Below are 13,367 nucleotides of genomic sequence, written 5' to 3' on the forward strand. Positions count from 1 at the left end.
TTCGAACCCTTCAACTATACCGTATATCCTTACCACCTTTCTGTCCTGTTTATACATGATTGATCGAGAACGATCGCAATGAAGTGATGGACAGTTGATACTGTGTACGAAAAATGCATCGTGTTTCGTGACCGAATATCGTTCGTTCATTTTGCTTTCGGTCCTGATAGCTTGAATTTTGCTTCCGTCGGAACGAACGCGTTCGAAAGATCAAAAGTCAACTCTGTGGTTTCTGTTGCATCACTTGACTCGTTGCAGTATGGCTTTGGTAGCTGCGCTGCAGCTCTGGGACGCGCCAAGCACCTCTGAATATTATAGAAGGCGATACGAGGATCTCGCAAAGGTAAGCTTGTAAAGTGTCCTGGTCCTGATTTGGTTTTCGCAGGCAGACTCGTTAGTCAAGTCGTACCTCGAGCCGAGAAATGTGTCTGCTGGAGTCACAAAGCCAGGTGGGTCACTGGCGCGCATAGCGTAGATCAGGATCCTGATGACTTGTTTGATAGTCGAGACGCCTGCTATCTCGTCAGCGTTCAAAATGGTAATAGAAGCGGGCTTGGCTCCTGATATTTACTCAGATTTCATCAGTACATTCTCCTCCTCCCAAACACATGATCTGCCGCTGACTACACCAGTACGAGTTGACTCGTCTTTCGATCTGATCCGTCGAGAAATTGATGAACACATGGACGAGGCGACACTTGTAGGCCGTCAAAGTCTGTATCGGGCTGATCTCAGGGATCATCTGGACAAGCCGATACCATATTGGTGAACCTATTCGAGCGTCTGGCCTTATGGCAGAGGATATGGGCGGTTCCCTTAAAGGCATTCAATGAGTGAGCCGAATCACTTTGTCAATGCTGCTGACTCGATACAGTCCCAAGCTCATCCCCCAATTCACCAAAACATTCCATCAACTCTTGCATGCTTCGTTTCCGAAATGCTTCCCGGATGTGCTACAGCACTTTCTCGAGTCATCCCTGTTGAGAGTACCCGAGCCTATCTCGCCGAGACCGGCTGCTCTGCCGAAGGTTGCTCCTCCTAGTCCTCACCTCTCTAGACTTGGGATCATTCCTCGTTACTCTGCGACGTTGAGCAAGGTGGCGTATGTGGAAATTGAGCGCATTGTCAAGGACGAAGCCGGCAAAGGATGGGAGACTAGACGTCTGAACAAGGCGAGATTGAGAGTCAGCAGTAGTGTCGCTGGGTGGTTGACTGGGATGTTTGATGGTGAGCGCTCGTCGCAAGAGATACCCCGGCTGATCTCATGTTTCAGGGACCGAGGCGGCGCAGACTGCTCTGAGACCCATGTTCTCCCGCTTCGACTACTATCTCTGCAAGTGCTTTTTCGACACAAGGTGGGCGCTAGCCATCGGTGTCAGCGCTGATTGACAGGACCGATGAGCTGTTTGATATCATCGTCGACTATCCCGATTCGATGGCAGCCTTGGAAGACCTCAAGGTAGGTGGGATGCGACGTCAAGGCGCTGAAAAGCTCGTAGGAATGTCTATTCAAGGTGGATCAGAGAGCAGCACTGGTGGACAAGCTCAAGGCGGCGTGAGTCGGACTTTCGTCTACCTAGCTCACATTCTCAGCAACATCAAGCGTCTTCTGCATCCAGGTGCAGAGACTAAAGATGTAATCGCCCAATACATCTCCACGATCCGAGCCTTACGCATTTTGGATCCGCCAGGAGTCCTGCTCCATAAAGTTGCCGATCCTATTCGACGTCATCTCAGAGAGCGTCCCGATACCATCAAATGTATCGTGGCTACCCTCGTCGAAGGCGAAGAGCTGCAAGACGAGAACGAGCTCGGCGCTGGGGACGGCGCGATCGACCAAGGCAATATGGATGGGGTAGAGAATTTCTTGGACAATCGCTGGGAACCAGAACCGGTAGATGCTGCACCAGGTAGGTCTCGGCCGTTGGATATCGCTAAAAGCCGGCAAAGAATTCCGCTCTGGGAAGGCGAGCGATATCATCAGCACCCTTGTCAGCATTTACGAGACCCGCGACGTCATCATGAAAGAGCTGCAGGTCCTTCTCGCGACTCGCTTACTCGCAGTCAAAGACTATGACGCGGTCAAGGAGGTGAGTTCTGCCTTGGACTTAGGCTGAACTGGCCAGATCCGCACCGTCGAACTCTTGAAAATCCGCTTCGGCGAGGCTGCCCTTCAGGTTTGCGATGTCATGCTCAAGGATATTGCCGACTCTAAACGAATCAATGACCATGTGCATGGTGACATCAAAGTGAGACTTTGCTTCAGGGTCATTGCTGACGCGCAGTCTGATGTTCATCCGCTCGTCATATCCCGCATGTTTTGGCCGAATATCGAAAATTCTGCTTTGCACTTACCGCCCAAGCTTGAGGAGTGAGCGACAAGATCTCCCTCATCCCCACTGACCTAGTTCACAGAGCTCAGCGCGAATACGAAGCCGCATTCCACCGGTTCAAACCAGACAAGCACCTCAAAATCCTGCAACATCTCGGATCCGTCAGCATCAGACTCGAGCTTGCGGATCGCATCGTGGAGGTGGAGGCCACACCCCTCCAAGCATCTATCGCAGAGCTGTTTGAAACTCGGGATGCATGGTCGATACTTGATCTAGGGCAGAAACTTGGCATTGAGGACGAGGAGACCGTCACGAATGCCTTGATCTGGTGGGCTGAGCACGGCGTGCTCAAGGAGACCAACAAGGGCTCGTGGCGCCTTCTCGAATCCATGGAGGACGACGTAGCGCCTAGTATTCGTGAGTCAAGAAACTTTCATTCTGCTGATTCTATCAGCTTCTATGCCTGAAGACTCGGGAATCGATAGACTAGACGAGACGAAAGCGGACGCAATCCGAGTTCACTGGCCGGTGAGTCACCGAAATCGGGCAATGCTGACTCCTTGAGCGCATCGAAGGTAAGGACTCAGATGTGATGCTGTCTGACTCTGGCAGCGGCGCTCATTAATCTCGGACCGCAAACGTTGGACTCACTTCATCGAAAATTGCAATCGGTACCCGGATTCGATGCGACAGTCGACGAACTCGACATGTTTCTCATCATGGCCAAGACCCAAGGGGCGGTCAAACAACAGCCGGATGGCCGCTATATTGTCTCGCGATAATATGCTACATTTGCAAGCCTCCGGAACTTGCTGAGACATTTGCGTGTGGTGATGCAAGCATTTTCATCCGTTAATTTCTTGGGCATGGAGGAATGTCTCACCTTCTTCCGGAAAAGCATATGCGGAGAATCACCGTCGGCTCATCTCCTGGGTGCACCGAGATGTTCTCGAGACAGTCGCAATCGTCGAAATGGCACTTCCACTGAAGACATCTTCGAGACATGAAAGGTCATTGAAAAGACCTCTATAAAAGGCGGAGCTTTGCAGGTTATCATCGTTCCCAGCCACCAACATTTCGGATTCTTTACTCGCTGGTCGAGTCATTGTATTGTAATCTGTTCATTACCAAGCTCAATCTGTGCAAGTCACAACATACCTCGTCAGATCAAGTCAAACTCTCAGCCTACTAGAAGCATCTCCAACCGCCGCAATGAAGTTCCCCACCTCGCCACTCCTCCTCGGTCTCGCTCTCTCCAGTAGCACTTTGGCCTACCCCGCACCCCCTGGCGCCCGATCGCCTAACCCGGAGAACTCGCCTCTGCTTGGCGGAGACAAGGACGAGAGGGGCTGGGGAGTCAACGAGCGTGCACCTAGCAAGCTCGCCCGAGGCTGGAGTGAGTCCTATCACATGACTTGGCTGACTTGAATCCTCCAGCCAAGCGACAAGACCCCTCTGCAACACCCAGTGACGCCAGTACAATTGGCACCCAGAGTCTTGGCTCAACTCTCGGTGACTTGACCAACACTATCGGAGGTATTACTGCAGGCACCCCTCTCGGCGGTATCGTCAATCCGCTTCTTGGTACTGTCAACGGGGTAGTGGGCGGTCTCTTAGGAGATGGCAGCAAAGGACCTGTGTCCAGTCTGCTTGGTGGCTTGGGCCTCGGCGGTCTTTTGGATACAGTAAAGGGGACCGTCGGCGGACTTCCTGTGGCGGGACCCCTGTTGAGTGGACTGTTGAACAACCTCAATGCCGTGCCGGTCCCAGGTCAGGGCTTGTCGCTCGTTGCCAATCTCGGAAACGGCAAGTACCTCACATCTGCAGGCACAGTCATGCAAATGGGACAAGGCGCACTGAGTGGGCTCTCCAACTCCGCCGGAGTTGCTAGCGCGACGGGCGGCGCTGTCAACTCCGTGCTAGCTCAACTACCAACGAGCGTGACCGACCCCTCCAGCGGGACAACATCCGTACCTATCAACACCTCGCAGGGCACAATAAGTCTGCCCCTCTCAGTGCTTCAAGGGCTTCTCGGCAGCCTGCATGGGCAGCTCGGGAACACTGCTGGATCGTACGCTGCAGCTAGTGCTGCTGACCCCAACTCCATGACTGCCCAAGATTTCAGTGGGGCTACCAGCGCAGTCTCGGGCTTGACCTCTATTCCTATCAACACTGCTCAAGGGGTGATTCATCTTCCCCTGTCGGTCCTCCAAGGACTCTTGGGCAACGTTCAAAGTCAGACAGGCAACCCTACGACCATGATCGGAGGCACCGCTGGCAATTTGGTCAACATTGGTGGTCAACTTGTTCCTTTGTCTCAGGTCCTTGGTCTCCTGGCCGGAGCCACGTCTGGTTCGACGGCATACAATCTCGCCGATCTGAATACTGGTAGTGATCCCGAATGGGCGCAGTCTTACGGGATGGACGCCGACAACTCGACGATGGCCACCAATTCCAGCTCGTCCTCCGATCCATCTGCTTCGTCAACCTATTCGAATCCTTATCCCAGCGTCGATCAGAGCGGAACACCGTCGGCAACTCAACTCGTCGAGTCGATGATCGCTCGACAGCTTCCTGTCGACACTCGCAAGTCGATCAAGGATGTGCCAATCCCGTCTCATTCATCTGTACTTCCCTCGGCGGTCAGAGGTTTTACGTCATTGCTGCCTTCAGCAACGAGCGTTCTACCCGATATTACGACCGTGGCAAAATCTCTACCGACGCCTTCTGCAGCCGAGAGGCAGCCTCTCACCGCGGAAGACTTCGAAGATGATGACGGATATTCTGACGGAGATGAGGACGACGCCGAGTCCTGGGGAGACTTCGAAGATGGCAACTGATCCGAACATTTGAGGCGTATGTAGATGATCCCGCCTGAGATGCATCAGATGTTCTGGCATTACCACTCTTATCTCCTCCTATCCCACTCGCGCTTATCGCGCTTCATGTCTCTTTCCTCCCACCCGCCGTCTTTGTGATACCGGCCTGATCGATCGCGATGTGAATCTCGTCGATCTCTATCGTTGCGATGTCCGTGTCTGACTCTATCGCTATCTCGCCGGGCATCTCTATTGTCCTTTGATCGATCGACGCCCCTAACGTCTCTATCGTCTGCGTGCCGACCAGGTGCAAAGGAGATGCTGTTTCGTTTGCCCACCTCTTGCGCCTTGCGCACTTCTTCTTGCTTCCGCTTTTGCTCATCGCCCAATGCTTTTGGGCCATATTTGGGTCTCAGATATTCTAGTCCTTGCCTGGTGAGCCAGCCGCCCGATGGGAATGCAGTGGCTCGCTCTGACAAGTCGACGAATTCCACCAACTTGGCGTAGATATGCGGATTCGCGAATGTGGTTGAGGACAATAGTGAAGTGTTGATATGCTGTCCGCGAGAGTACTTGAGATCTAAGAATTGTGCGACTTTATCCTACGTTTGGGGGGGGCCGTAAGTTTGTGCCGTTGTTGCGTCAACTCACCCTGAGCTGAGTGCTACATTCGCCTGGATCCACTTCTGGCGGTATACCCCAATCCTCAAGACCATCAATGTCAGGTGGCCTGGTCACCCTTCGGAACATCTCTTCCTCGGTCATCTCAGCTTCCGCTTCAAGACGAGCTTCCATATTGCGTTCGTAGACGGCGACGTCAGAAGCCGCCAAAGCCGAATGAGCCAGATGGGCTTGAGAGGTGTGTGTCAGGTTCTCAGGAGATTTCGACCTTCTTCGCTTGGCGTTCCGTACACCCTCATGATGACTGCTGGAGGGGCTCGAATGGCGCGGCCGTTGCGATTGTCCTAAGTTCTATTGAGCTGACGCCAAAATGATGGGGCAGGATCTCTGACGCACCTAACGAGGAGTCATTCCGTGGTCTCTACATCCCAGTGAAGTGACGCCAAGAAGCCAATGTCGAGAAGCCACAGAGGCAGAATAATCGACGAGGTAAGAGAGGGAGAAGGAGGGGCAAAGTGTGATCTTCCATCCCCTTTGGACCGAGGTCTCAACATGACTTACCGATGGACCGGCAGCGGGAGGGGAGGGCGAATTATCAGAGTATCGAGCAAGACCTAGAGGAATTGGAATTAGCACGTTCTTGACTTCGACCGCTCAAGGACCCACCCTGCATTGTGGGAAGACGGCCGCGACTCTTGTAGTGAGCGTCCAGAGCGAGGCAGAGGTCAATGTACAACTCCCAACACAACGAAAAGTTTCATCCGAATACCGGTCAAAATACGACGACCGAAATGCTTTAAAATGATGATGACATGAAGGAACCCTATGAACAGGTGAACTGCGTTGATCTTTGGCCCTCGACAACTGATCTGGAGCTGTTCTGACTCGATAACACTCATCAACAGCTGTGATTGTACCTCTAGAGTTAAAGAGGTGCCATGCCAGACCTGACCACGCCTCCGCCCGATCCTCCCTCTAAAAAGCACAATGAAGTGGCCATCGAGCTGGTATCCGGCAGTGTTGGAGGAGCCCTGCAGGTCCTTGTCGGACAGGTGAGCTTAGCCGTGCACCATGAGTACTGAACGTTATTCAGCCTTTGGATACGCTGAAGACGGTTTGTCGACTCGTCATACTCTATTCCCAGGGCTCATGACCTGCAGAGAGCGCAGACAGCCCCAAAGGGCAAATACAAGAACACTCTAGACATACTGACGAAGACGGTGAAGAGTGAAGGCCCGCTGGCGTTGTATAAGGGTAAGGCCACCGTTCAACCTGCAAAGCTGACAGCTCGACAGGCATGGTGAGCTCGGCTTTCAGGTGCATTACTGAGCAAACCAGCTGTCACCATTGATAGGAATTGCGGCCGTCAATTCTCTCCTGTTCACTGCCTACGGTGCATCTCGTCGGCTGGTCTCCCCATACCCTGACTTGTCAATCAAGCAAGTGGCCGTGGCAGGAGGTATGGCCGGGGCTGCCAATGCCATCTTAGCGTCACCGGTGAGGCTCGAAGACTGCGAACAAATAACTGAGCAAGTGAAAGGTCGAGATGTTCAAGATTCGGATGCAGGGTCAATACGGAGGTGCGGGCGACAAGAAACTCGGAGCTGTCATCTCAAGCATGTGGCGTGAATGGGGTCTGCGGGACGGTATATTGCGGGGATACTGGGTACGCAACTGCGCTCAGAAGCATCGGTTGACGCACAGGTCACCGTGGTCCGCGAGATACCAGCATACATGGGCTTCTACGCAGGCGAGTTGCAGAAGACATGAGAGGGTCGCGTTTACCCCAGTAGGCTACGAGACCACCAAGCGAGCATTTGCCGGTCGCTATGGCAGTGAACCGCTACCTATCTGGACACTGTTGACATCTGGCGCAACGGGCGGAGTCTGCTATTGGCTGGCTTGTTACCCATTGGACGTCGTCAAGAGTAGGGTACAATTGGCCAGCCATCCGCCAAGTAGGGGCGGCTGGTTTGAAGGAGGATATATTGGACGTGAGCTGCGCGCGATCATTAGGGAAGGCGGAGTGTGAGTGCATCAAGCGTGAAGGGTATTTGCTGAAGGCATCAGCCGATCCCTCTTTCGTGGGCTGTCCCCGTCACTGCTACGTGCGGCTCCGGCGGCAGCAGCGACGTTCGTAGGGTTCGAGCTGACACGAGGTCAGTCCTTTCCTCACCGCCAAAGAGCACTGACGAGAAGCAGACTTCATCACTAAACGAAATATTCTGTGAGAATGCATGCAATGACAGGGCCGCACATGTCTTCTGCTGTGACAAAGATTCATGGCGCAGACCAAAACATGAATAGAGGTACGTAGCATAGTCTGTTTTTGGACTAAACGATGCGAGTCAAATTACTCAATCGGTGTAGTGCTCTCTGAGCCATAGGTCGAATCCGCCTCTACAGGTGACGTGGCTTCTTCGTTCCCTCCTACGCCTTCTCCTGCTTCTTCGTCTTCCTCCCCCCGAGCTTCTTCTTCCATAGCTTGCGAGTCAGCCTCTGTCGCGCCAGGACAAGAGCAGCCGATGGGATAATCTGACCACTCATTCCACGGATGTATCACAGCCTTCTCACTTTCAGACAAATTCAAAAGTGTGTAATGGCGATCCTCTATGGTCCGCAAGTCATCTTTAAGCTTTGTGATGAGGCCTTTCACGGTGTTTGTGGCCTTAGAGGCTTCCCTTACCTCTACACTACTGTACGGGCCTGCAGCATTCACGCCGAAAATCGTCCTTGCTTCCTTTGAGGTTCGAAGCATTTCCAGATGGTCTAGTGCCATCTCAACGCAGCTGTCAAGGGCCTCCATGCTGGACTGTGACATCGATTGTTGTGGATCGAGTATGATCGAGCAAGTGATGTAGAAAGACAGAAACCTTCCTGAGACCCGAGGCTTACTCATGCAGTCGTCCCTTTCAACCGCGCCCCGAGGCATCCTTTGTCGCCAGCTGAGACCAGGATCTGACGTCAAAGTCTGTTTTCGACACCCGCAGACTCGAATGCGCCAGGAGGGCTATACATAGAAGACGAGAGATGACATCGCGACAACAATTTACAATAGCAGGACTAAGAGCACACACAACGATTCTGATACAAAGATTAACTACATGATAACACAGCCTGACCGATCGTCACCAAGATCTTCATCCCTCCACCAACTTCCTCGTCTACGTCGCAAGGCTGATGGCCTAGACTCTGACCCTGACAATCGCTCAGAGCTCGAAGAATTGGTCTGTACGCCCCTTTCAGCACTTGCGCGGACGTCTCTCCAGCCGGCTGGAATAACCACCCTCTTCCAGCTCCAGAATGTTTTCAAGACCGTCTTACCGGAATCCAACATCTCAGACTCCTCATACGCAAAGACCGAAGCTGCCCAACCAGTGAAACCTGCTCTAGGACGTGTAGACGTGGCAAGTGAAGAGTACGCCGCAGGAGTGACCACGGCTCGACAGTCGACCAGCGACAGGGACGAGTGAGGGGAATCCCTGCGGCGAATGAACTCTCGCATGACCGCATTGTTGGCGGTAGTGTTCTGAGGAAATTCAGCGGTCAGCTTTAAAATGACACTCACATCAAGTTCAAGGACGCCGAGGCTGCCGCAGCCTCGAACAAGTCGAATCAATCCCTCGGGAGTGACTCCTGCCGCGTAGCCCAGCCTCAGTTCAGTGAGGTCCCGACCTAGGATTTCGCCACGGTGCGATCGAGGCGGGGTCAGGGCGTCCAGCACCCTGTCGTTGATGCAGCCCGATATACCAGTGCCTTCCATATCTATTCGCTGCAGAAGCGGCATCGTTCGGAGCATGTTGATCAATGGCAATGCTGCGTGCCTCGGCTCAACATCGCCGAAAATCAAGGGCAAGGAAGCCAATTCGAGATGTGTCAGGCCAGGTGCCCTATTCGTGAGATGCTGGAAGACCTCGCCAGAAAGAGATGTGCAATTTGACAGATTCAGGTGTGTCAATCGACACGATCCTCCCCTCGCATCCAATGACGTGGCGAACGCCTCAAAGTCCGCGTCGGACAATGTCGTACATGCTTGGAGATCGAGCACACGCAGATTTGTGAAGCGTGACGCAACGAGAGGCAGGAAGTCTTGCGCTGTTGGACTGTATCCTCTGATTCCTCCGACCCGTAGAACTTGTAGAGCAGCAGCTTGCTCATCGGTCATGAATTTGAGCCAGACAGCCAGATCGCAGAGAGTCACGTCCCAGCATCTTGAGATGTCCAGACTTGACAAGTGACGAGTATGCCTAGCTAGACAGCGAATGACGGCGGTGGACGTCGCTTGCACACCCCGAAGATTCAACTTGGTGAGGTTGGGAGAAGCAACGATCAACCGGCATAAATCGTGGTCGGTAAGATTGTGGCACCCTCGCAAGTCGATATCTTGGAGACTAGACAGAGTCGAGCGAGTGATGGAGTTGATGAGTGTTGGGCCATATAGATTGTCAAAGCCTTTCAAGGATAGACTTCTTATGCAGAGACCGGCGGCCGATATGATCGAGGAGAGGGTGTTTGGATGTAGGCGGGGCGCAAAAGCGTTCAGGTCACACATGGTCCACAAATGACCATCAAAGCACAACGACTGCCAAGATTTGGAGACCTTGATGTCAGTTCTTGCTATAGTTCTGGCAACTTACTCTACTCAGTCTGATCAGCTCTCTGCGCCCTAGATCCTCGTCCTCCCATCGACCGGACACACAGCCTTGATATGAGGACATGAGAGACTTCAAAACTTTCAGCTGCAACTCTCGAGGAAGTCGCGTGCCAAAGAGGTCAATTTTGGGCTGATGGACGGCAGGCACATTGTGTGGCATCGACATCGACCTTGGCCTGGTAAGAATGGGTGAGATGGGCTGCCGCACAGGCAATGGTGTCATTGTAGACCCAGCCGACATGGCAGAGAGCATTCTTGGGCGATATTGCACCGTCGACGACATTCGACCCTTCCCTTTGTGACGTTCCGGCCACCCTACCGTCGGAATTTGATCATGGGCCTCGAGATGCGACGACGCATCTTCATAGGCCGCGCCGCCGAGCGGCCGACCTTGTTCAGAGGCCTGAGAAGGAGAAGTGACATAGTCTCGCGAAATGGGACCAGCATTCAGCGGATCGATGTCCGGGATCGACCTGTTGATCGCCTCATGGTCCGCTGAGATCGTGGGTTGAACTTGAGACGGACTCAGCTCCCCCACACCAGACTCTATCGTCGGGTGTTGAGCTCGCAAGGATGAGCTGGATCCAGAGAACGATAAAGAGCGCAGTATTCGCCTCAAGCGATGCTTCTTGTGCCGTTCGTCTGTTGCATCACCGTCCGTGGATTCGGTCTCCGAGGCGACTGGGGTTACGGAACCAGAGTGCAACGTCAGAGCCTTCAGAGAGCTTTTGGAGCGTTGAAGCTTGCGTCTGACGGCGGCTATTGTCCCTGTGGTCTTGGTGGAGAAGCCTTCCACTCGTACAGGGCTGGTGATGGGGTCCACAGCTTGGTGGTATATATCCGGGAGGATAGCATGTTCAAATCGCATCCCATCGGGGTGGGCCAGGAAGTCTGATTGCTGCTCGGCAATGACAGGCCTGCTCGATGATCCCGAAGATTCAGTCTCAGCGATGAGGTTGGCAGTCTGGCCAAATCCATAACTGGTCTTTCTGTGAATGACGAGGGGATCCGATGAATCAGCGAAGCGTTCATTATCACCAAGGACGTGAAGGATGGAGGGTGTCTGGGGAGTCTGAAGACTGGACTCGGGATCAGAAGTCGAGGATGATGTTGTACAGATTGTGTCGGATCGAGGACGCGTCAGGAGATCTTGCTGCCCTACCGGCGTATGAGCTCGAGAAGCAGCAGAAGGGATGGCAACAGGTTCGGACATGATCGGTCTTGGCGCGAAGATAGGGGTACAACATTAAGTGTTACAAGGAATGGAATGCTTCTACAGGAGGACCATTAGGCCGTGGATGGTCATCTCGAACCAGTTGGCTCGATCTGGCGGGTGTTTTTGAGCACCAATCGTATCTGATTCCAGATAAGCTGCTTGAGCTGAACCCCCGAGAACCTCAGTGATGTCAGCAGGTCATCGTCGTCCGGCTGCTAGGTTCGTGCCGGGTAAATTGACATTTTGATTCCGGGCAGGGTGATAGTGGCGATGTGGCGTCTCCCTTCATTCGCTCAGTCAGTGAAAGGAGAGCCCACATGCTTCTGCTGACTGGGATCACCTTTGCAAGTGATCAGAGAACCCAGGAGGTGGCAAAGAAGCGTATCTTCACCAGCCGCTTTCCTCGCTCCACTCACATCAGTCAATTATCAGAGCGCCCTCCAACAACAATCGACAGGCAAGATGGTGAATACCAAGGGTTCCGAATCGCCTCAACCCGCCTCAGCAACTGAGAAAGACTCTCGGCTGTCAGATTTTGCTAAGGCTTTCTCTCTCCTCGAAGTACCCGAAGAGCGCTCTTCCGAACGCAAGACATTCTCGCTGGTCTACCGACCCAAGCAGCCGGAGTCTGCCACATCCGGGTCCGATGCTGGAACGCGGACCCCTACTCAGGAGACAAGCCATGGGGGCACTCTTAGTCTGGTGCTCCGTCCAAAGCTGACGTTGACACCTTCTGAGAAGGAGGAGCTCCTGAAAGCGTTTGATTTTCGCGGCGAGTCAGCCAGTGTCAGCAGTCCACCTGGTTCTGGGGAACCGACCCCGTCCACATCTGGAGAGGCTACCCCAACGAGCTCGGGTACCGCGACTCCATGGGACAAGGCATCACAGATCTCGAGCGACAGTGTCATTTTCACGCCTTCAAGCGAGTCTGGGATCCGTTTTGAAGAGTTTGACCAGGACCAAGAGACTATGAACGCCATGTTGGCTTACGATGCAGGACGCGACCTCATCCAGATTCACGAGGTGAAGACCCCAGAAGAAGCTCACACATTACTACCTGAACGACTTGCCTGCGTTTACAACATGTACTCGAACGCAGCATCACTCGAGACGCTCCATAAAGAGCTCAAACAACACAAAGGTGATTACTCCAAGCTGTCGGCATCATCAGCCGCCGTCATCGACAAGTTACATGATTCCGCGGTGGATCCTCAAATGATTCCAAAGATGGTCGAATTCACGAGAGACTTCTACGATGGCTCCGAGGAGATCGGGACTCAGCTGTCTATTCAGTACTTCACCCACATGCCAATCACTTCTAAAGCCGTCATAAGCGACGTACTGGCAGCGCATGGCCTGATGTTCTGGGGAACTGCGACCGACCACGAAGACGACGTCGCAGCAGCGGAATTTGGCGCCTTGTTTCAATGTATCTGTTCAGACGCCGACAAAGGATCATCCCTAGCTCCCAGCAGCAACAGGTCCTCCCTCGCTCCCGGCAGCAACGTTGGCACTCCTCGTCCCCTCAGCTGGAGATCAGGCACAGCGACGCCGACTGGGCCTGCACCCAAGAAGCTCAAATCTGGAGGCTCTCCTGCAGCTTCAGATGCCACCAGTGACGCGTGATGAGAGCGAAAGTCCCGGAGTCGTCTCATCAGATTTCATTCCGCTACAAATACACGAATCATTTCCGTACGTACCTCGAGACCGTATAGAGGGTTGTC

At 53.5% G+C, this 13,367-nt stretch overlaps 6 protein-coding genes across 6 annotated transcripts; 4 read left to right on the forward strand and 2 right to left on the reverse strand.

The window, feature by feature from the left end:
* Positions 1-186: 186 nt before the first annotated feature.
* BD324DRAFT_618100 (hypothetical protein) lies at positions 187-3,007 on the forward strand. Its single transcript, XM_022014987.1, has 16 exons — positions 187-343; positions 386-449; positions 504-584; positions 633-700; positions 736-833; positions 875-1,227; positions 1,274-1,355; positions 1,393-1,459; positions 1,500-1,555; positions 1,594-1,910; positions 1,951-2,090; positions 2,127-2,249; positions 2,286-2,371; positions 2,416-2,750; positions 2,788-2,938; positions 2,985-3,007. The coding sequence occupies exons 1-15, from the start codon at positions 260-262 to the stop codon at positions 2,895-2,897; spliced, it is 2,064 nt and encodes a 687-aa protein (XP_021872843.1). The 5' UTR covers positions 187-259; the 3' UTR covers positions 2,898-2,938; positions 2,985-3,007.
* A 538-nt stretch (positions 3,008-3,545) lies between these two features.
* BD324DRAFT_607444 (hypothetical protein) lies at positions 3,546-5,173 on the forward strand (the record flags this gene model as incomplete). The annotated part of the gene is made up of 2 exons (XM_022014071.1): positions 3,546-3,729; positions 3,771-5,173. 2 exons carry the CDS (start codon positions 3,546-3,548, stop codon positions 5,171-5,173), a joined length of 1,587 nt encoding a protein of 528 aa, XP_021872844.1.
* Positions 5,174-5,213: 40 nt separating this feature from the next.
* Positions 5,214-6,528, reverse strand: BD324DRAFT_618106 (HCNGP-like protein-domain-containing protein). The gene is made up of 5 exons (XM_022014988.1): positions 6,440-6,528; positions 6,335-6,387; positions 6,170-6,194; positions 5,804-6,117; positions 5,214-5,754 (listed from the first exon to the last, which is right to left on the reverse strand). The coding sequence occupies exons 1-5, from the start codon at positions 6,444-6,446 to the stop codon at positions 5,242-5,244; spliced, it is 912 nt and encodes a 303-aa protein (XP_021872845.1). The 5' UTR covers positions 6,447-6,528; the 3' UTR covers positions 5,214-5,241.
* A 68-nt stretch (positions 6,529-6,596) lies between these two features.
* BD324DRAFT_618114 (mitochondrial carrier domain-containing protein) lies at positions 6,597-8,346 on the forward strand. The gene is made up of 11 exons (XM_022014989.1): positions 6,597-6,825; positions 6,867-6,887; positions 6,934-7,027; positions 7,069-7,073; positions 7,112-7,270; positions 7,314-7,439; positions 7,478-7,523; positions 7,567-7,801; positions 7,844-7,932; positions 7,976-8,082; positions 8,122-8,346. The coding sequence occupies exons 1-10, from the start codon at positions 6,712-6,714 to the stop codon at positions 8,002-8,004; spliced, it is 918 nt and encodes a 305-aa protein (XP_021872846.1). The 5' UTR covers positions 6,597-6,711; the 3' UTR covers positions 8,005-8,082; positions 8,122-8,346.
* Positions 8,347-8,540: 194 nt separating this feature from the next.
* On the reverse strand, positions 8,541-11,835 carry BD324DRAFT_302513 (hypothetical protein). The gene is made up of 3 exons (XM_022012431.1): positions 10,411-11,835; positions 9,342-10,373; positions 8,541-9,302 (listed from the first exon to the last, which is right to left on the reverse strand). Exons 1-3 carry the CDS (start codon positions 11,638-11,640, stop codon positions 8,874-8,876), a joined length of 2,691 nt encoding a protein of 896 aa, XP_021872847.1. The 5' UTR covers positions 11,641-11,835; the 3' UTR covers positions 8,541-8,873.
* Positions 11,836-12,431: 596 nt separating this feature from the next.
* Positions 12,432-13,299, forward strand: BD324DRAFT_618117 (hypothetical protein). The gene has a single exon (XM_022014990.1). It carries the CDS (start codon positions 12,613-12,615, stop codon positions 13,267-13,269), a length of 657 nt encoding a protein of 218 aa, XP_021872848.1. The 5' UTR covers positions 12,432-12,612; the 3' UTR covers positions 13,270-13,299.
* The last annotated feature ends 68 nt before the right edge of the window (positions 13,300-13,367 follow it).

Source organism: Kockovaella imperatae, assembly GCF_002102565.1.
Source record: "Kockovaella imperatae strain NRRL Y-17943 chromosome Unknown BD324scaffold_3, whole genome shotgun sequence".
NCBI classification, from domain to species: Eukaryota; Fungi; Basidiomycota; class Tremellomycetes; order Tremellales; family Cuniculitremaceae; genus Kockovaella; species Kockovaella imperatae.